The sequence below is a fragment of the Phyllostomus hastatus genome, unplaced genomic scaffold (assembly GCF_019186645.2).
Source record: "Phyllostomus hastatus isolate PE091 unplaced genomic scaffold, TTU_PhHast_1.1 phas_contig_80, whole genome shotgun sequence".
Taxonomy (NCBI): Eukaryota; Metazoa; Chordata; class Mammalia; order Chiroptera; family Phyllostomidae; genus Phyllostomus; species Phyllostomus hastatus.
The window spans coordinates 18,430,255-18,453,311 of record NW_025333960.1 but is presented as its reverse complement, the minus strand read 5'-3'; the positions used below and the strand labels follow the sequence as shown (position 1 = coordinate 18,453,311).

The 23,057-nt window shown below is 34.1% G+C and overlaps 1 protein-coding gene across 4 annotated transcripts in view; it reads left to right on the top strand.

Annotated features, from left to right (window-relative positions):
* Positions 1 to 21,931, top strand: part of ESCO1 (establishment of sister chromatid cohesion N-acetyltransferase 1) — a 69,839-nt gene extending 47,908 nt beyond the window's left edge. For 3 of the 4 annotated variants that reach the window (XM_045849995.1, XM_045849993.1, XM_045849994.1), the window contains exons 9-12: positions 10,274 to 10,363; positions 12,857 to 13,000; positions 14,791 to 14,978; positions 20,559 to 21,931. In XM_045849995.1, the coding sequence (XP_045705951.1) occupies positions 10,274 to 10,363; positions 12,857 to 13,000; positions 14,791 to 14,978; positions 20,559 to 20,706 (570 nt within the window). In that variant the 3' untranslated portion in view covers positions 20,707 to 21,931. Of the gene's footprint in view, positions 1 to 9,604; positions 9,729 to 10,273; positions 10,364 to 12,856; positions 13,001 to 14,790; positions 14,979 to 20,558 lie in introns of those variants that run through there. The other variant, XR_006787001.1, reaches the window with a different exon arrangement.
* Positions 21,932 to 23,057: the final 1,126 nt, after the last annotated feature.

Here is a 23,057-nt window from a genome sequence, read left to right as displayed (position 1 = left end):
GAGTTTTTTAAAATCATGAGCAATATTGATGAGGTCAATAGATTTGCTCACTATGCCCCAAATGACCTTGAGATGAGATTTACATCTAACAAAAATTTTTTATGTACTAGGAAATTATCGCTACAAGTTGAAAAGTGCTAGTCAGGACACATGCCTGGGTTGCAGGCCACAGCCTCCAGCAACCGCACATTGATGTTTCTCTCTCTCTTTCTCCTTCCCTTTCCTCTCTAAAAATAAATAAATAAATAAAATCTTCAAAAAAAAGGAAAAGAAAAGTGCTTAATTGATGCATCCTAATGCAGAGATGTTGAGGTTTCCTTAGTATTTGAGAATGACAGGAGAGAAAAGAATCTCATAATTCCTCTTATTTGACATTTTAGTAGGTTTGATCCAAGTATATATCTTATGTGATATATTATTCCTATAGTAATAGACTTTGGAGTAATTACAGTAGTTCTCTTAACTGACACAATTGGGAGAGTGGCATCAATTAATTGTAAAAAACTGATTCAAGTGAAAACCCTATCGGAATACCCAACTAATGGAGGTTTTAAATCATAAGGCTATGTTTTCTTAAGAAGTATGTAGGTACATAGTCTTAGTTAGGGTTGTTCTGTGCTGCCATTCAACCATGTTATTATAAAGTTGGCTATTACTTATTCAGTGCTCTCCTCCCCTTAGTGTGTTGACTTTGTGGCTTCCAGCTATAACTTAATGGTCCTTTGAGTAGACTGCTGTAGTACATAAGCCATGTTCAGATTTAAAGCAGGATGTTGGTTGGGATGAGTACTCTTTCAGACAGTGTCCTTCTAGTGATTTTTTCCTTATACCAGTAAAGGAGGGCATTTTTCTGAAGCTCTTGGAAAGTTCTCTTTGTCTCATTTCTCAGAACTGGGCCTAGTAGCCAGCCTTAGCTACAGGGAACTAGGAAAGCAAGAATCTGGCAAAAATAAATAAGATGATTATTGGTTTATGGCAGTGTTTCTCAAGGTAGGGCAATGGGATGTTTGTCACAATTTCTGTTAGGGAACCTATGGAGAATATCATTGACATTTAGTGGGCAGGGGCTAAGGGGGCTAAACATTTTGAAATGCATGTGACAGTTCAAAGAAGATAGAATAACCTAAAAAGTCAGTAATAGCTTTGTTACTAAACACTGGTTTCTAGCTTAGACGAACCTTAATTTACTGTTGAGAATGTACATATTACCACCCAAACAAAATGGGGCAAAAAAGCTGGGAGGGGGGGGAAATGGCTGTTTGATAGGCAAAGGGCAGTGTCTTTTATATGGTCATTACATAGTTTAAACATTGTATTATAACTTGAATCATGTAAATGTATATTAAATGTAATTGATGTGTGAAAACTATTTCTTTGATTATGTTCTTTGATTATGAATCCCCTGATTTAGCTTTGTTTTTTTCTCATATAAGTAAATCACACAGCCATCTTCTATGATGTAGTTTTAAAAATAGAGCAAGAATGTAGACATTGTAAAATAATCAGAGAATCTGGGAACAGAATAATTCTTGTTATAGTTCTGACTTTTTAAAGAGACCATTTTGATTTTTTCAAGAGTATTCTTTTTTTTTAAGATTTTATTTATTTATTTTTAGAGAGGGGAAGGGAGGGAGGAAGAGAGGGAGAGAAACATCAATGTGTAGTTGTCTCTCGAGCGCCCCGCCCCGCCCCCCCCGCCAGGGATGTGGCCCACAACTCTGCATGTACCTTGACTAGGAATCTAACCTGCGACGCTTTGGTTCCCAGGCTGGCACTCAATCCACTGAACTACACCAGGCCAGGGCCTGATTTTTTCCAGCGTATTCTACCAGTTTCACTAAAACAACTATCTTTGCACTTTATTTTTTCAGCTTAGATAATATTTGAATATATCGTATAGTTAAAAGAATAAACTGGTGTAAACAAGTCCAGGGACAAACAAATGACTCTTGGTGATTATGTCACTCAGTTGTGGAATACCAGAGTACTTTATTGTTTGTGAGTTGTTTGGTGTGATCTAGGCATCTGTTTCTATTACCCAGAGGAAAGTGAGCATTAGCTAATCCAGCAAGTTGATTAGGTGGAAAACATTTCAAAATGTTACTGCCATATATTAAAATATCTAATAGCACAAACTGAGCTCTAGACTTTTTCCCTGAATGGTAAATTGGGTTGCTTTAATAAAGACTAGATTTCATCACTTCTCTTTCTTATAGATTTTTTTGTTTTTCTTAAGCAGAAGTTATTAAGAAATAGCTTCTTATGCGTCTCTTATGAAAATCTATTCCTTAGGACTTAGATTTTTCTCAGGGAGTGGTGAGATAATCATTACATAATACATACAGGATGTTTGAAGGATGGAAAAATAACTATTGAAAAATGTACGTTACTCTTAATAATGCTTATTGAGTTCCTTCCTAAGTAATTTTTAAAATTGCATTTTAGTATCATATGATCTTTAATTATGAAAAGGCATTATTGAAAAAATTTATTATATATTAATGTATTTCCTGCAAGAAAGAACATTTAAATACTGTTAACATTCTTTTTAAAGGGCATTTGGTGTTCAGACCTGCTTATTGAGAAAATTTCTTTTCACATTCTTTTCCTTAAACATTTTTAATTTATGTGACTTAAAGGAGATAGCCTGCAAGATTTTTATTCTTTAACTTGTCTTTTTAAAGAAATGTATAAAAGCAGTGTATGTACCTGGAAATAACAATTTAACTAGTATTGTAAGGTATAAAATGAAAAAAGCCTCCTTTCCCCCTACCCTGTTTCCAGTCTCCTTGTTCTGTGGTTAATCACTTCTGTCTGTTTCCAACATAACTATATAAATCAAGCTATGCATGCATAGCCTTATGTATATATCAAGTTTCATATAAATATATAAAATTTTTCTTTTTCCTCCCAATTTTTATTTGTTATATTTTTATGTTTAGTTTTGGTGGTTGCCTTTAATATTTATAAATGACATTTGACTCCTCTATGCTTGCATTCTTGACCTCTCTCTCAACAAATTTCTCACTTATAACTAAGTATTTTAAGTGTTCTGTAAGTATTAACTTATTTAATTCACTGTAACTCAAGTGGTGTAGTTTTCTGTCTTTTATTGGTTGTAAAACTAAGGCATAGATAGTTTATATTCATGGTTTTAGAAATACATGGTTTTAGTCCTTTAAGCATGCTTTTTAAAAATATTTATTGGATACTTACTTTATGCTATGAGTTTGATATTTTGGTGTGTCAAATTTTTTGTGCTTTTGTGGTTTATGGTCTATATAATATGTCTAATTTTAGATCTGGATGGTCTAATCATTGTAAAACTCCAGATCCCTATAGTTTTCATTAATTTTGAATCAGAGAGAATAGTCCTAGGGTACAGGATTTATCAAAAACACTTTCACTGGAGGAATCAAAGTTTTTAGGGGTTCTGGCTTCTGTTCATTCTGTTTAAATATTGCAGAGAACCAGAGAAGTATTACTGAAAGAGATCCTGCTATCATAGCATACCTAAAAATGGAAGTCCATAAAGCACCTTTAGAATTGAGTTAAATATGGCTAAAATATAACTTAAAGGAGTTATATTGAGTGAAAAAAAAAGTACTCTGTCAGGGGACGTTGGTTTTTCTGAATATATTCTTTCAAACTATGAAAAATTAATTTAAATGAGTTAATTTTAGTGGTTAAGGCATTCAAGATGGGAAACTATAATCTGGAAATACTGTAGGATAATAAATATATGTAACAAATTTGAAGGCTAACTTCAGATAGCATTGTTCTTAATTATTCTTTTTTAAAGGATTTTATTTTTCCATTACAGTTTACATTCATTATTTTATATTAGTTTCAGGTATACAGCAGAGCAGTTAGACTTAATTTTTCTTAAATAGATTGATTACTTAAATCATTCATGCCTTTTGATTGAACATGAATCAACATCTAAGGTATTTTTATAGTTTTTTAAATTCCCAGAGGGATTTTTGCTGGGAGCAGGGGGTGGTGTAAATAAATTACACAAATTAATTCATTTTACAGCTAGACAAGATAATAATAATACAAGTAATACTAATTAAGGGCTTCCTGTGTACCAGGGGCTGATTTAAGCATTTACCTATATTAAACACCTCTTAATTCTTTTAGCAAATCGTGAAGTAGTTTCAATTAATTTATAAATGAGGAAATAGGCAGAAAGGATATGTATTTTTCCTAAAGTCATATGGCTAGTAAGTAATGGAGTTGGCTCTGGAGTCCTTTAGTAATAAACTAGGTTTTTATTATTTTATTTGAATTTCAACAAAATCTCTTGTGTATACAATATAATTTAGCTCATAGAAATAAATTGATCACAGTCACTTTTAGACTGAAGTCCTCTCAAATAAAATTCTTTTGAATTTTTAAAAGTAGTACCAAGGTTTTGAGTGAGAGTTGACGCATTTTAGAATATTGCACTTGTAATTGGAAATTAAAACCCAAGTTGTGATATATTTTTCCCATTGTACATCTGGCCTAAATACATCTTCATTAGGTTCAACTAGAGTTATGAAATTTGCCTATCTAAAGCCTTGCTTGATTTCTGTTTCACCCAGGCATTCATAGCCCTCTGCATTATAGTTTTTGTCTGTCTTTCTAAATGTATTCCTCATAATTATAAATTTTTTCTCTCTAAGCAGAATTGATCCACTCACTGTTTTGTGCAAGGCTCATGATTTTCTGCCTCTGTTTTAGTTTATAGGTAGCATATTGAGTACTATCTATTTCTCTATTAGATTTTTAAGATTCTTAAGATTAGTGTGGCATAATAGGAAAGAATATGAACATAATTAAATAAGGAAGATGTGGGGTTTTTGTTTTTTTAGTGAGCTACTTATTCATGATATGGCCCATAGGAAGTAATCTAACTTTTATCACTTTAATCTTTTTAAAATCTGTAAAAAAATAATGTCTCAAAGGGTTATTTTTCTAGGCTCACTTATTCAAATGTTTATTAACTAGCTTCATATTAGGGTTTTTTAAAAATTATTATTAAAAAGGTAAATTTTTTCCCTTTATGTAAGATTACAGGTTAGTGCAAAGGACAAGATAAGCAAACATATTTAAATCATATAGAGAATGCTAAAATAGTTTTATATATATAGATAGATATAAATTGTCTGATCATAGAGCAAGGCTATTTGACAAAGATTGGAAAAGTGAGGTTAACACCTGAATAGAGTCAGAAAGGAAAATAGGAATTCCCTTGTGCCTAGAAAGGTATAAAGCAAAGGCATATAGGGCCAGAGAAATAGTATGTGCAAAGGTTATATTTTAAGTATTTCATCATGACCTGTGACTGTATCATGTGTTGGGAAAGCTTCTAGAGAGGAAGCTTGAAGTAGGTGGGGGCCAGATGTTCAGTAAATTTGTAAGACATGAGGTATGGAAGATTTAAAAACCTGCAGGAAAGTGCTTAGTTACCATAATGACAATAATTGGAGCTGTTATTAATTGGGTACATTTTATTGTGCTAGGCACTGTGCTTAATATTTTATAGTGCTTTCTCTGCTTCTCATTAATTTTGTGTTGTAGTTGTTTTTATATCCATTTTTAGGTGAGGAAACCAGCATTCAGAGAGGTTAAGTAATTGGTCCAGGGCAACACAGCTAGTAAGTGGTAAAGTCTGGATTTCAATTTAGGTCTTTCTGGTTTTTTTAAAATACTCTTTACTCAGTGGTGTCACACATGGCGGGTGGTCAGTACATACATACTTCTTGAATTGACTGAATTTTTCCATCTAATTACTTGATGTTTTCAACACTTTAAAGTTCAGTAAAGGTCACATTGACTAGAAACACATCTTTATCATTATTGTTAATTTAAGATTATTTTTGCAAAGAAATGTCTAAACATGTACTAGTAACAGCTGGTTAGGATAGTTAAATATAATACTTTCATTATACCATTTTATTAAAGTAAAAAAATAGAACATACAATATGCTAAAAGGAAAAGAAAATTACTCAGATAACTTCTATTTATATTTTGATGTAATATCCTTGATTTTTGAAAAAATATTCATAAATATATATATTTACATTTAAAATCCATTTCAACAAAATATATTTCAAGAGTTTAGTTTGTTTCTCTTATGCAATTTTTCTGCCTTCTGCCTTGGATAATGTCAGATAGAGCTGGTGACTGAATTTTGAATGAGTTAATTTTAATTTACTTTTGTTTCTGAAGACTTAAAATTTTAAAAAGGTACAATTTAAAAAATGTTTCAGCATACAACAGCTGTTAGACTTACTGTTGAACTAAAATCTCTGTTTTTCAAATTCCTTTAGTAATTATTTTTAAGTTAAAAAAATTAACATGTAAAGAAAAGTACACAAATAATGAATGCACAGCTTAATGGTGTATTTTGACAGAGTGAACACTCTTGTAACAAGACACATTACTAGCATCTCAGAAGCCCCTTTGTTGCCCCCATTGAAGTCACTGCTTTTCCCTACCTTGGATCTAGCTGCTTTGCTGACTAGATTCATTTTGCACTTATTTTTTACTTATAAATAAATGATATTTGAGCAAGCCTTGGGCCATTGGCAGTTTTGATGATGGGTAATTTCAATTTTTCAAAATCAAGTTGAATACAATGCACAAACACACAGCAGCCCCCCCACAATGTACTCATTGTCTAGCACGTGCACATATAGCATGTGCTTATTACCCATCTTCAACAGTTAATTCATGGACAGTCTTCCCAATTATTTTGAAGTGAACCTCAGGTATCACATTATCATTTTAGTAGATATTTTGAAATATGTATTCTAAAAGATGAAAAGATTAGCCTTTTATCATAAAATGACTTAAATAGAACCACACCTTTAAAGTCAGCTAATTCCTTAATATCAAATATTCCCTCCAGGTTTCAAACTCCTTAAGTATAATTTTCTATACTATTATTCTGAATTAAGTTCATACATTACATTGATTGGTATATCTGTTAAGTCTTATAATCTAAAGGTTATTCCTTTATGTCTTTTTTTTCTTGTAATATTTGTTAATAATTTTTAAAAGCTGGTTCATTTTATTTCTCAGGGTATACTTTCATGGCTGTTCTCATTCAACCTTTTATGATAGTGATTAGTATGAACTTTTAAAATTGGGGTGTAGTTTACATACATTTAAACTCTCAGATTTTAAATGGTTGATGAATTGTACACATCAGTGTATCTACCACACAATATATTTTGTTTTCACTTGTTATCTTTTTAAAATGGAAAAAGGAGAAATCCCTTCCATTCTTTAGACTCTTAAGTTCAGAGTAACTGTAACAGCATGGAACAAAAAATAATCACTGATTGCTATTAGAACTATAAAGATTTCTGCTTTGCAGCAGCCAATAGGAAAATTAATAAAATTGGGGCTTAGAAAATACTAGTAGCTAGCAGAGGAATATGTGTAACATATTAGAACTAAAGGTGAGAAGTGTAAATGCACTGCATTGGAATTTATATCTTTACCAAAAAGCTGTGGCTGTGTGATTATTCCCTGCTTAAATTATATGTACCTTTCCCTGCAATGTCCATCTCTGTTTCAATTTCAAAAAGTAAACTTCATATCCTTTAAATCAGAGGTCCCCAACCCGTAGGCGGTAGACCAGTAATGGTCTGCAGCCTGTTAGGAACTGGACCACTATTGAAGCTTGCCTCAGTCCCGCCTCCTGTTCTCCCCTTCCCCCCCACCCCCACCCCTGTCCTGGAAAAATTGTCTTCCATGAAAGTGGTCCCTGGTGCCAAAAAAAGTTGGGGAGCGCTGCTCTAAATCTACTGAAGTCAGGAAGATCATGTTATTGACCCCAGGAAAGAGTTACCTGCAATTGAGGCATATAAATGTCTTGAGTAATGTTATTTTACAGACATTAGCCATCTTGGTTTTTTCATTTTTTTTTTTGTCCACAATTTTGAATTTATTATTGCATTTAACTGTAGAGACTTTATTAATTAACTTGTATTTCTTAGATTAGTGCATTGACCTTTGTTTGATACCAGTAGGAAGGTAGAATGGAAGTTACTAAGATTTCCTGAGTGTCTCCTGTGTGAAGAATCATCAATACACAATGATTTGGAGGTGATCTGAATTAAGTGACGGGAGGTGATGACAGCCATTTTGTACATAGCCTAGTTCAGAAAAGAGAAGGAGATGTCTAGTGATTTGCCCAAGGCCATATAGCTAGTGACTACAAAGTATGGGAATTTAAATCCTTAATTTTTACTCCAGAACTCTTAAAAAGTTTTCACAAAAATATGCTGCCTTCATGAATATTAGAAACCTAAGCAGTAGCAACTCTTCCCTTTGCAATTCCTGCTTCTTATATGTACATGAAAAAACAATCATTTAAAACAAAATTATGTCAGATCCTATTGTGATAAAATTTTCTCTATAAACATACATGTCTCAGGGTGTTTTAAGAGAAAGTTTTGTACTAAAAAGTCAGTAAAGCAAGATAATTTAGTCCCTATGGTGCAATATAATGACATTGGACCAGTATTTTTGTTTTTAAAGATAGTAGGAAAATAGCTTATCAAATTATCTTTAGATAATTCAGTTCAGGAAGTATTACTTTCTTTCTTTTTTTTAGATTTTTATTTACTTATTTTTTAAAGATTTTGTTTATTTTTAGAGGGGAAGGGAGGGAGATAGACAGAGAGAGAGAAACGTCAATGTGCGGTTGCTGGGGGTTATGGCCTGCAACCCAAGCATGTACCCTGGCTGGGAATCGAACCTGGGACACTTTGGTTCCCAGTCCGTGCTCAATCCACTGAGCTACGCCAGCCAGGGCCTAGGAAGTATTACTTTCTTATAAAGTTGGGGTTCCTTACATTTCCTGTTCTTGAATTTGTAGTTTAACTTTTAGAATGAGAAGTCTCTATTTTCATTTTATGGAAAATAGATTTTATTTTAAAAGATTTTTCTAAAATAACATTAACATAAATTTGTTTTTAAAGAGGTGATATTTTTTTATGCCTTTCAAAAATTGTTTACCTGTATTTAGGTTTAGTTATGATTTAGATTTAGTTTCTAATTTGAAAAAAATGACTTCGATGACTATTACTGCGTCTCCTTTCTTCTTTTAAAGTCTTAGAACACTTTTAATCACCTGAATTTCACTTTATCTTTGTTTTATTTTTTAAAGAAATTCTGACTTTAAATACTTTAATCCAAATTGTTACATATATCAGGCTTGTTACTGGACTTTTTGTCCCAGCTAAGATTCTGCCCCTCTCCCAAAATAATCATTTTGAATTGTTTTAAGAAAATCAAACTTCTTTCAGACTTGCCAGATTATTAAAAAACAGTGTAGTTGCCTTTTCTTGGTTTCATTGAGCTTTTATATCCTTAAAAGAAACATTTCAGAAAGAAGATGATGGTTCTCTAATAGAAGTACATATTGCTTCTTGAAAGGCTTTTTTATGTAAAGTTGTTTGGGTAAGACAACTGAAACAACCAGTTAAGCTCATTCCTTCTGTGCTTATTATTAACCTCAAAGCTCCTAGTTTTAACCTCTGGTTCAGTCCCATCTTACTAGATTTAAGTGGCTTTTGTTTTGTTTTTTTTTTCATGCAGGTTCTGCTCATTAATCACCACGAGTGTGGATCTGAAGAAGAGTTTATTACCTCTCTTTTTTTGAGTATGTTTAACTTCAGATACACACAACGTAGCCTCTCCTTCCCTATTAGATTCTTAGAAGGTAGTTATATTTTTATAGTCTCATTCTTGTGACTTTGATAGTTGTGATCAATAAGAATAAACACTTATTCCTTACATGTTGGACTACTGCATGCAAATCAGTTCATTTAAAACCTCCTGGAGGTCTTTGGCATGCTAGACATAAAACCATGAGTGTTTGTCTGTGGAGGTAACCATGTTACAAAGAAATTTTAGAGTTTATTTCTTTTATCAACAAAGTAGGAGAGTTATCCTTTAGGTTCTGGGAATAACTGACATTAAGGGGCTTGCTTTTGGTGTGTGATTTTTCAAAGTTAATTAAATGGGAAATGATAAATTAGAAATATTCCTGTGGTATATCTGAGTGAGTAGTTTAAAGAAATTAGCTTGCATTGTACCAATTGTATGCTTAACAAAATAGCTGATTGACTTTGTTATTAGTTAAACATTAATGAGCATATTTTTTTCATGTTTGCAATTTTTAGACACATTGATAAGTTTTTCTTCTTGTACATGAACATGGTGAATGAAATGTCCATAAAATCCTTTTTTTTTTTTTCAATCTAGGGCTGGAAAAAAGAAAGAATTCTGGCTGAATATCCCGATGGCAGGATAATTATGGTTCTTCCTGAAGACCCAAAGTATGCCCTGAAAAAGGTAAATTTCTAGTGAATTTCATGTAGAATAGGTAAAATAATTTTGCAGCTAATTTTAAAAGAATAACACATTGCTAGCACAGCACAATTTTAACACCAATTCTGAAAACAGATAAGCATTTAAGGAATACAACTCAACTGAAAAATCATGCTTACCCTTTATAGTATGTTTAGCACATGTGAAATGGATTTCTAGTGACTTAATTACTGTTTCGTATTATCAGTAATTTGAGTGATGGTGTAGAAAGCATGCTAGTTAATAATGTCACATAAATGATTATAAACAAGGATTAAAATTTGACTCAATTTAGAAAATTAGAATGAATGTGAAGTTTCATTCTGAGAATAAATTTCTAAATAAAAAGTTATTGCAGAAGGGGATTAGTAGTATTGGCCTTAGTAATCCTGAAATTAAGCATGAGATAATCATATAATGTTAAGAGGGGAAAAAAAACAAGATATATTCTGATTTTACTTGGAAAACTTACAGAAAATCCTCATGTCTAGTGTGAGCCAAGTTTTGGTGCAACTTAGAATTCTGTACTTAAAGGTTCAGTGAAATGAACCAGAGAGATAATGAAATCTGGAGCCATTTTATTATATTGAATATTTTACAAGTCAGGAAACCAAAGGATAAACTTATTTTTAAATAATATGTTTTTCTTCAGTCTCCAGAAGCTTTTTTAGAATTGCCTCATAATATAAAGCAATGAATTCAGTAATTTTTCTGGAAAACTTAATTACACTTAGAGTGTATCCAAAATGTGTAGAAATAGAAGGAAAATAATACACTTCTTTTTAGGTTAACAATTGGACCTCTTTATATTTAGGAATATTTCACTTGAAGGGAAATACTTGGAACTATAATTTGAAAATTTAGCTAACATTCTACTTAAAGTTTATTCTGTGATTCCTGACTTTTTAGATAATACTGTATATATGACTCGACAATCCCAGATTCCCAACTAAGCGTCCATACTACCACTGCCTAATAAGTGTAGACTAGCATTTAGAATGACATGTAAACATGCCACCTCTCTCGTATTTGAAACATTGATCCTTGTACAAAAACAAATGCTTGTTGAATTAATATTGGCTTAGTGATTGACTCAATGAAAATTAAATTATGGAATTGTTGGAATTCTAACTATGATCATTTGGAAGCACACAGTGGGAGTTTGCTAAACCACCATATGCAGCAGTGTCCAGATTTTTCTTATTAGTAAGAATCCTCAGTAAAGGCTGATTTCCTCATTTTAGCCTCTCAGGGCATCTTAACCTACAATTCAGTATGTTACTGGTTTGTAACCAGTAATAGGTTAAAATTAGAATCTAGGGTATTATGAGTTATTTGCCTTTAGGAATCAAATCAGGAGTAGTAAGTATTATGGGATACTGTTCCAGGAACAGGAGGATTTGAGTTTTCATCATTGAATAAGGGATATATTATATGGTATTCTTCGTGTCAGAGGTATGAATACTTAACTCTCTTAGGGATGATTTGCGTTTTAAATTTGGTAACACAAATCCATGTTTATTGGACTGAATATTTGCAGATTATTTTGTAAACCAGGGAAGGAACTAAAGTTTAAGTGCCAATAAAAATCTCTACTTTGAGTGCCTACAAAAGTTTGAGCTTATCATTGACTTTGATTACAGTTCTAGGAGGTAAACTAGAAGAAGCACAATCTGCCATGTTAATATTAGTGATTCAAATTTCTGCTTCTATAATTTTCTAGATACCCAGTATCTGACAGGGAAAGTTACTTAATTTTGAATTGTATTGCTTCCAAATGTAAAGTGAGGAACCATAGACCTTCAAGAGATGTTGGATTTAAGTAACATAATGTTCATAAAGCACTTTGCATAATGCCTGACCTATATAAATGGTTAATAAAGAGTAAATATGTTCTTTTCCTCTGTGCCTACTTCCATTTTACTGCTGAGAGTAATAGTTATGGCTTGGGGACAAAAGTGACTTCCCTGCTAAGAGTCCAGTGAAGTTGTCTCTGTGATGCTTCTAGTAGGAAGCCCTAATGGTTTTTTTAAGAGAGGGGGAGGAAGGAGAAAGAGGGAGAGAAACATTAATGTGTAGTTGCCTCTTGTCACAGGGGACCTGGCCCCTCAGGCATGTGCCTTAGATTGGAAATTGAACGAGCAACCCTTTGGTTCGCAGACCAGCACTCAGTCCACTGAGCACTCAGCCACACCAGCTGGGGCATGAAGCCCTAATGTTCTTATTGCCTGTTGTAGGACCTCTCACTTCTCCTGCTCCCTAGACTGTTGGGCTTAGATAACATCACTCAGTAGTACTTTCCTCATTTTGCAAATTGGTCCACAGGACTTGAAAAAGATATCGGTAGCACAGTCATTCAAAAGAACTTACTAGAGGATGTCCTACTTGGAATGATATACTCAACTTACTGAATTGAAATTGTATATTTTTACATATCTACAATGCTTTTATTAATAAAAATACTTTTTTATTTGGCAGGTTGATGAAATTAGAGAGATGGTTGATAATGATTTAGGTTTCCAACAGGCTCCACTAATGTGCTATTCCAGAACTAAAACACTTCTCTTTATTTCCAATGACAAAAAAGTAGTTGGCTGCCTAATTGCAGAACATATCCAATGGGTAAGTAATTTTTAGAGTGTTCATATGTAGTTTGGCATTTGAAGAATTTACTGTGCAATATTAAATAACGTAATCCTAGTAACTTTGTCAACATTTTATGTAAAGGCTGTGAATGCAAGAATTCCTGTGTGTAATTCTTTATGACAATAAAACTAATTTCTGGGGGAATTAGTTTCTTGAGTCAATATGTAAGATAAAAATTCTATAAATCAAAAGTACTGTTAAATTTTATTTAGGAAGTTTCTATGTTGGGTGCTAAGATAATGTCAGTCTCAGTCTCTTCAGCATTGGAATAAATAAAGGGTTGCCAAACTATAGCCTTACAAAAATTTAGCCTGTTTTTATAAGTAAACTTTTATTGTAACACAGTCATATCCATTTGTTTACATATCGTCTGTGGTTTCTTTCCCACTATAAACATTGAGTTAAGTAGTTGCAATAGAGACCAGGTGGGTTGCAAAGCCTAATATACTTACTTTCTGGTCTTTTATTACAAGTTGCCCACCTCCAGAGTAGGTCACCACTTCTTTGGTTGAGCTGTAGATGAGTAGTTGGCTTGTATTTAGGATACAAATTGTACAAAAAGCAAACAATAGAATCACAGTAAAAGGAATAGATATGTTTACATTATAAGAGTTAGGTAGTAACAGACCAAGTTAAGAGAACAGAAGATTCTGAACTCCTGAATTACGCTCACTTTGAGGCATACCGCATTTGACTTCTGTCTTCTCTCAACTGAGTTCTTGCTGATGAATTCAGTGTACATTGGATTTGACCTCCATTCACTTGATATCTTTTAGTATACTAATAGTTTGCCTGTAAATGTGTGCTTTATCATGAAATTTTCCAATAAAGTAAAAAGTCAAAATAAGTCTGTGTGAATTAATTTCTGTATGTTAAGCTTTTTTAAAAAGAAAATTCAGCCTGAAATTGTATAGTTTTATGAATCTTGCTATTTATAATAACAAAAGTGATTTAAATCAGTAACTGATAGGATTGTTTGGGGATATAAATGTGATGTAAAATGACTAACTCATGAGAGTTTGCCCTATTGAACTTTAGTTAATTTTACATATTGCGTAACCCTTGGGTTTTTTTCCATCCAACCTAGTTCCGTAAATGACTTGCGGAAGTATTTACACTAGAAGATAGATATGTAATGCATGCTTTTTATGTTGTTGTTGTTGTTGTTAATTTTGTTGTCCAATTGTTTTAAGTTTTAATACTGTGTCCCATCTGAAGGCTGGCTGAGTTCTTTTTGCATCTAGATTGGTGGAAAAGATGTATGTTTTTTAAAGCACTTTATTTTTTTAAGGAGATGGGAGTGCGAGGGAAAAACCTTTCTAAATACTTGATTTCCCTGCCATCCCTGTTTCTAGTTCCCACACAGCTATGAGCCCTAGAACTATGGCAGCAATCACAGAAACAGTTGTTATGACTGCTGAGTTTTTAGTATGTACTTTTGCTTGTCCTTAGAATGTAGGAGGTAGAGAAAACTAACATCAGTTCCTATTATGGCAGCCGTGATTGCAAGGTCTTTTGTATGTATTATCTATAGGTAAGGAACCCAAAACTTAATTAACTTCCTCTCATGGTCACATTACTAAAGATGTTAATTAGAACAGAAGGTAGATCTATATCTATTTCCTGAAATGAGAGTGAAAGTATAAATGGTCCCCATAAGTTTGTTAAGAAGCCAGACAAATGTGACCTCCTCACTAAGGTCAGTACTAGAAAATTGCTAAGTACTAGTCCCACTTTAAAATTATTTCCCATTTTGATACTTATAGGGCTACAGAGTCATTGAAGAGAAACTTCCAATTATCAGGTCAGAAGAAGAAAAAGTCAGATTTGAAAGGCAAAAAGCCTGGTGCTGTTCAACATTGCCAGAGCCTGCAATCTGTGGGATCAGTCGAATATGGGTATTCAGCATGATGCGTCGGAAAAAAATTGCTTCTCGCATGATTGAATGCCTAAGGTAACTTGAATCCTTCAAATCCTTTTCAGTAGTTTAGGACTTTAACAGTTATAAAGATCAGCACTTAATCTTAAATATATAACCTCTATTTAAATTAATTTAAATTTGCATAAAATTGTCAGTGTATTGGATCTGTTAATACTTTTCATGTGAAGTTAATCTGAGGGGGGAAGAAAGCAGTGTTGGTTAAATATCATTAAACCATTTAAAATTACTTATTCTTAAAGAAATTAAAATTACTTATTTGTAACTATGATTAAGCCAAAATAACCCACTTATTTCAAATTGTGTTTACTATTGGAGAATTTTATTTATTTTTTAATATATTAAGATTTTATTTCTTTTTAGAGAGAAGGGAAGGGAGGGAGAAAGAAAGGGAGAGAAACATCAGTGTGTGATTGACTCTCACGTGACCTCCGATGGGGACCTGGCCTGCACCCCAGGCATGTGCCCTGACTGGGAATCGAACCAGTGACCCTTTGGTTCAGAGCCCGCGCTCAATCCACTGAGATACACCATCGAGGGCAGATTTTTTAATACTTTCATTGATTATGCTATTACAGTTTTCCCAATTTTTCCCTCTTTATCTCCCCTCTGCCCTGCCCCCCCAACCCTCCAGCATTACCCTCCCTTAGTCCATGGGTTGTACATATAAGTTCTTGGAGTCCTCTGTTTCCCATACCATTTTTTATCTCTCCCCGTCTACCTTATGCCTACTAACCATGCTGCTGCTTCCCTGTACCTTTCCCCCGCCATTCCTCCCTTCTCCACTGAAATCCCTCTCCAATGTCCATGTCTCTGATTCTGTTCCTATTCTTGATTGCTTAGTTTTTGTGTTTGTTGTTTTTCTTTTCTTTTAGGTTCATTTGTTGATAGTTGTGAGTTTGTTGTCATTTTACTGTTCATATTTTTTATCTTCTTTTTCTTAGATAAGTCCCTTTAACATTTCATACAAGAATGGCTTAGTGATGATGAACTCCTTTAACTTGACCTTATCTCAAGATAAGGAGGAGCACTTTAAGAATGGAGGAGCACTTTATCTGCCCTTCCATTCTTAATGAAAGCTTTGCTGGGTAGAGTAATCTTGGCTGTAGGTCCTTGCCTTTCATGACTTCAAATACTTCTTTCCAGCCTCTTCTTGCCTGCAAGATTTCTTTTGAGAAATCAGCTGATACTCTTATGGGAACTCCTTGTAGGTAGGTAACTCTCCTTTTCTCTTGCAGCTTTAAGATTCTCTCCTTATCTTCAATCTTGGGTAACTTAATGATGATGTGCCTTGGTGTGTTCCTCTTTGGGTCCAACTTCCTTGGGACTCGGGGCTTCCTGGACTTCCTAGAAATCTATTTCCTTCACCAGATTGGGGAAGTTTTCCTTCATTATTTGTTCAAATAAATTTTCAATTTCTTGGTCTTCCTCTTCTCCTTCTGGCACCCTTATGATTCCGATGTTGGAACATTTAAAGTTATCTCAGAGGTTCCTAAGCCTCTCCTCATTTTTTTGAATTCTTGTTTCTTCACTTTGATCTGAATGGATGTTAATTTTTTCCTCTCGTTCCAAATCGTTGTTTTGAGTCCAGGTTTCCTTCCTGTCACTGTTGGTTCCTTGAATATTCTTCTTTATTTCACTTTGGGTATCCTTCATTTGTTTTTTCATTTTTCAACCAAGCTTGATAAGATCTGTGAGTATTTTGATTACCAGGACTTTAAATTCTCCATCAGATAGGTTGGCGATCTCTTCATCACTTAGCTCTTTTTCTGAGGTTACACTTTGTTCTTTCATTGGGCCATATTTCTTTGTCTTGGCACTGCTGATAGGTTGTAAGGGGGTGGGGCTTTAGGTCCCTCCCTGCCCCACCGCCCCCAGGGCAACCCTCTTTGATGCACTGCAGTGCTGCCTGTGGGAGAGGAGCCAGAGAGGCAACCCTGCAGCCAGCCTGCTCATCTCTAGCACACTTTTCAAGGACTTTCGGACTTGCCTGAAGACTGGGAGCTTCTCCTACCACAGCACCCCCATCCACAGTCCACAGCTACCTCCTAGTCCCCTAAAGTCAGCCCCTCCCTTGTAGCTCCTGGAGTTCAGCAGCTAGCCCCGCCCCCAAGGTTGCTGGGGCTTTTTTTTTCCTGAGTTGGCCTGTGAGGTCTGCAGCCTTACTGGTCTGGTTGTTCTGGTTGATTTTTTCTTTAATTACTTTGTTGTCAGAGTTCCATGCAGTTAGATTTCGGGCGCTTTTGGTTGTTTATTGATTTCAGATTGGTGGTTATCCTCCTCTTGGTTGTGCAAGGAAGTGAAGGGTCTCTACTTACGCCTCCATCTTGGCTGGAACTCCCCTCTACTATTGGAGAATTTTAAAGACAACCAAATAAATGTGAGAAGTTTCTTGGGAATTTAGCTTTTAGGAAAAATTACTTTAACTTAATACTATTTATAAATTATCTAAACCTTTTATTTTTTTTTTGCTTTTATCACTTGGTTTTTTAAAATCAAAGGTACTAAAGAAAAGACTCAAATTGCATGTTTTGGTTTTGTTCTTTGAAACATCATTGCTAAGGGATTAATGGAGTAGGTTAAAATTAATCATGCAAATGAGGTTAGTCTCTTGTTTTTGTTTATTCATAGGGTCCCTGTCTAGTATTTATAGGTATAGCTTTCAAAATAATCCATCATTGTTTTAAGTAAGATCCTAAGGAATCTTAGAGCCTTAATGTGTTTCTGGTTATCTCCCCTTTATTTTATCACTGAGAAGTGAGAAGGGCTCATATCCATCCATCCTTTTCATGACAAGAGTCAGGTCTGTTTAGGGCTCTTTAAGAACTAAACCCACGTTTAAGTTATACAACAATCATTACACTGTTCTCCTTTGTGAAGACATAAAAGAGTGTAGCCATTGTATTTATTCTGTGATAGTGAGATTGATACCATAGGCTTCCTGTTCAAGCACACAATTTTTACTTTTTTCATTTATTGGTCCTTTTATGTGCTCAGTTCACCTTGTGAAGATTACATTATGGCCCTGGCAGGGATGGCTCAGTGGGTTGGAGCATTGTCCCATAACTGGAAGGTTGTAGATTCGATTTCTGGTCGGGGCAATCCCCTGTTTGGGTGTGGGTGCATGAGACCCTGGTCCAGGTGTGTACGGGAGGCAACTGGTTGATGTTCTCTCTCACATCAATATCTCTCTCTCTACCCTTCCTCTCTTTCTAAAAGCAATGAAAAAAATATCCTCAGGTGAAGATATAAAAAAAAGATTACATCATGAAAATGCTACTAAATAGTCTATTTCTTGGCTAAATTAAAAGTAATTTTAATGACATCTTATTGAGATATAGTTAACATAGCAAATAAAATTCATCTTTTTAAAATATATAATTAAGTGGGCTTAGTATTATTTAGAAGGCTGTGCAGCTCTAATCCATTTATATCTAGGAAATGTTCATCATTCCTTCAGAAAACTCCATACCCTAGTCACTCTCCCATTTCCCTCTTTCCCAGCTGTTGACAACCGCTAATCTACTTTCTGTCTCAATGAATTTGCCTATTCAGGACATTTTATATGAATGGATATCTATGATGTACGACCTTTTGTGACTAGTGTCTTTCACTTAGCATTGTAGAATATATTCATGTGCATCATTCCTTTTTTAAAAAAATATTTATTTATTTTTAAACAGGGGAAGGGAGGGAGAAAGAGGGAGAGAAATATCAAGGTGTGGTTGCCTCTCTCACACCTCCTACTGGGGACCTGGCCTGAAACCCAGGCATGTGCCCTGACTGGGAATCGAACTGGAGACCCTTTGGTTTACAGGCCAGCGTTCAATCCACGGAGTCACACTGGTCAGGGTGCATCATTCCTTTTTTATTGCCAAGTAATATTCTCCTGTGTTGCTGTTATTTGTTCGTTCATTCATTCATTCATTCATTAGTTGAACATGTGGGTTATTTCCACCTTTCAGCAATTATGAATAATAATACTGTGAACATTCATGTGCAGATTTTTGTGGACAAATTTTTATTTCCCTTCCTAAATAAATAAATATTTGCACGTTCTGATTTCTTTTGGTATATTATATACTTAGGAGTAGGATTGTTGGGTCATATGGTAACTGTATAGCATTTTGAGAAATTGCCAGCTGTTTTCCAAAATGGCTACTCTATTCTACAATCCCACAAGCAAAGTATGAGAGTCTTAATTTCTTCACATACTTATCTACGCTTGTTATTGTCTGTCTTTTTAATTTTAGCCATCCTAGTGAGTTTGAAGTAGCATTTCATTGTGGTTTTGCTTTTACATTTCCCTAATGGCTATAATGTTGAGAATCTTTTCATGTGCTTGTTGGACATTTATATATCTTATTAGACAAATGCCTATTCAAATCCTAAGTCCATTTTTAAATTGGTTTATCTTTTTCTTGTTGAGTTTCACTAGTTCTTTATATATATTCTGGAGACAAGTCTCTTATCAGATGTATGATAAACAAATATTTTCTACAACTTCATGGTTGTCTTCATCTTCTTGGTTTCTTTTGAAGCACAATAGTTTTAAATTTTGAACCCCAAATTAATATTGTCACTTGTGATTTTAGTGTCATATTTAAGAAGTCATTTCCTAATCCGTGGCCACAAAAGACTGATTGCCTCTATTTCCTTCCAAGAGTTTATAATTTTAGTTCTAACATTTAGATCGTTGATCCATTTAAGTTTTTTATGTATAATGTGAGGTAGGATCCAACATCATTCTTTTGCATGTGGATATCTGATTGTCCCAGCACCAATTTGTTAAAAAGACTTTTTTCCCCATTGAATGGTCTTGGCCCTTGTCAAAATCATTGATGTAAATGTGAAGGTTAGTGTTTGGACCCACATTTCTATTCCATTGCTCCATTTTTATTTCAGCAGCACACTGTTTGGAATCCTTGAGTGGAACTCTTGAATGTGGCTTTGTAGTATGTATTAAATGAGGAAGTGTGAGTTCTCTTTGTTCTTTTTGAAGTTCTTTTGACTATTTGGTGACTCTTGCATTTCCATATGAATTTTAGGACTAGCTTGTCAATTTCTGCAAAGATTTAAATTCGTTAAGATTTTGGAAATGCAAGATCATGTCATCTCTAAAAAGATAGTTTTACTTCTTCCTTTTCAATCTGGTTGCTTTTTATTTCTTTTCTTTGTCTAATTGCCCTGGCTACAATCTGCAGTACTTTATTTTGAAAAGTAGAGGTGTGTGCAGAAATAGTCTTACCTTGTTCCGAACCTCTGAGGGACAATTTTCAGTTTTTCACCATTAACTTTGGTGTTCCTTGCTGCTCTTTATCAGTTTGAGGAAGTTTCTTTTACTTAGGGTTGTTGAGTATTTCTATCATGAAAAGGTGTTGGGTAAATATTTTTAAAACCATTGTTTTCATAAATTCTTTTACCTCAGTTTTATAATAGATGGATAATTATTTTCAACAGTTTTCAGAATATGCAACATTACCTAAAGTCTTTCTAGCGAAATTGTATTTGACAGGTTTTTCTAATTTTAATGAATAAAAATATTAATATTTTTTACCCTTCTACTTCCCCACCCCTCTTTTTATTTTTAAATAGGAGTAACTTTATATATGGCTCATATTTGAGTAAAGAAGAAATTGCTTTCTCAGATCCCACTCCTGATGGAAAATTGTTTGCAACACAATACTGTGGCACTGGACAGTTTCTGGTATATAATTTTATTAATGGACAAAATAGCACCTAAAGCAAATTCTTGCCTGCAGTAGTAGAAGACATCTACTACTACTACTACTACTACTGCAGTAGTAGAAGACATCTACTGAAGAATGGATTGGTTGCTGACTTTAACCAGGAACTAGGGCCATTTTTGTTACAAAGAACTCAGGACTGGCAACAACCATAAGGTTGTTCCATTTTCATAAAATTGGAAACAATGCAGTAATAGCTTATTATTGTTTTGTTTTTTAAAGAAGATATTTTATTATCTTTTACAGAAATTTATGATTAATGTATTTTATCTATAGTTATTTAGACATGTTTACATGCAGCAGATAATTGTTCATAGTGGACTGAAAACTAATGCAAGGACTATGGTCTCAGTGATAAGTATATTTTGAAGTTCTTAATATGGAAATATACCAGTGTAGTTGGGTACTGTACTTTTTTAATATTGATCTGCTGATACCGGTTACAGTTTTAAAGATTGTATTTTTACTAAGTGGAAACCAGTGTTTTAGAGCTATGACTTGAGAGGGTGCGATATTATGTGTTTAGAAATTCAAAGTTGATTTCTGAAGGGCCTGAAATACACTTAAAAAAAAATTCTCACCTGAGGATTTAAAACATTGATTGGCTGCCTTCTGTACATGCCCTGGCCATGTTGAACCTGCAACATTTGTGTGTACAGGATGATGCTCCAACCAGCTGGGCCACCTGGGCAGTGCTGAAATATACTTGGATGGAGCCCCACGAAAAAGCAAAGTTCCAGATAAACTGGAGGAATTCGGAAAGTTGAGCTTTTCCTTCCATTTTTTTCTTTCCTGTTTTTGCTAGCAGGAAGAAGTGGAAGGTGGTAAAGAATTTAGTCTTTCCTTCTTGAAGATCTCTAAATGACTAGAATTAGGAAGGTACCCTCTAAAGTTTATTATTCTTTCATTGTCGTTTCACTTCTTAAATGGCAACTGGGCAGACTTAAGCTATTAAAAAAATCCCAAAGAGGTTTATAAAAACCTGTGGAATAGTTGCAAGCTAAATATTAATAACTTGGTATCTGCTTTGTTATTCCTCAGAAATACTACACTGAGTATATGCCCTCATTACTGGACTTCATTTTGATACTTGTCAATCCTTCATAGTGCCCTCTACTTTTAAAGGGTTTAAATGTTGAAAAACTGCTGTGGCCTTTTATGACTTGTATATAATGTAGAATAAAATAATAAAATACTTGATAGCTTTTTCTAAGTGATAAATAAATGGTGTGTCGTCATTTGTGCTATTTTAGGGAGTTTGATACATTGAAAAATGATTAAAACATTGGCTTCCAAAAAGGAGTTTTCATCGGTTTGCGAAAGGATCAGTTCACATAAGTTCAAAGGAACAACAACTCCTCTGAACTTATCTTTAATAAAAGGCAAAATCCTGACATGAGAATATAAAGAGTCTCAGCCCAAGAATGAAGCAAGACTATGATTTAACAGATTATTTTTATGAGCTGAAATTACCTCCATTCAAATACGGCTGAAATCTTGAGCCTTCAGTTAAGATTAACAGACACATGTATATTTTATCCCCCTATAGATAGATGTGTGCTTTTTAAATCTATAGAGTGGTGTAAGGCTCTGTACTTGTTATGGGTGTGACGTTAAGGCAGTGTAATGATTTTCCTCTAACTTATGATGGTCTGACCTCTGACAGCCCCTTTCCCTTTGGGCTTGATTGAGACTCTTGTGGTTATGCTCGATGTCATTGTTTGCGTGATAGGGGCCATAATTATTTTAAAACAGGATGAAATTTTGGGGTATAGTATAGATGCTTTAGTAACTGTTAATCTCATAGGTCCAGTTTCTATACAAGGCATAGTATGCTCCTTTGGGGAGCCAAACTTGGTAATTTCAAGGGGACCTGGGGATAGAGAGGATATATTGATTGGTTGGTTTAAATGTTACCATTATTAGGAAAGCAGTTTATTTTCTGTTTATATTGAAGATGCAGTCCCTCAAGTAACTTTTATAATCTAGGTATTTCTCAAAGAGTGATATTAATACCTAATATTTGAGTTTTTGCTATGTCACACCCTCTTTGTGGTGGTTGCATTATTTTGTCGTCATGACAGTCCCATGAGGTAGGGTTTACAAGTAAGGAATCTGGAACTTAGAAGGTAATTAAGAGACTATGATAACAGTCTGTGTGAAAAACTTTGAAACACTGGACTGAAGCTGTGATGAAAAGGTGAAGATGAGAGGAGATGGATAAACTTTAGATGGTATAATGGGAGAATTGGTATAAATTGATAATTGACCAGAGAAAGGTCATAGTAAAGAATATAAGGTAATTGGGAATTTTGATTTGGGTAATTGATTAGATGGATTGAATGAG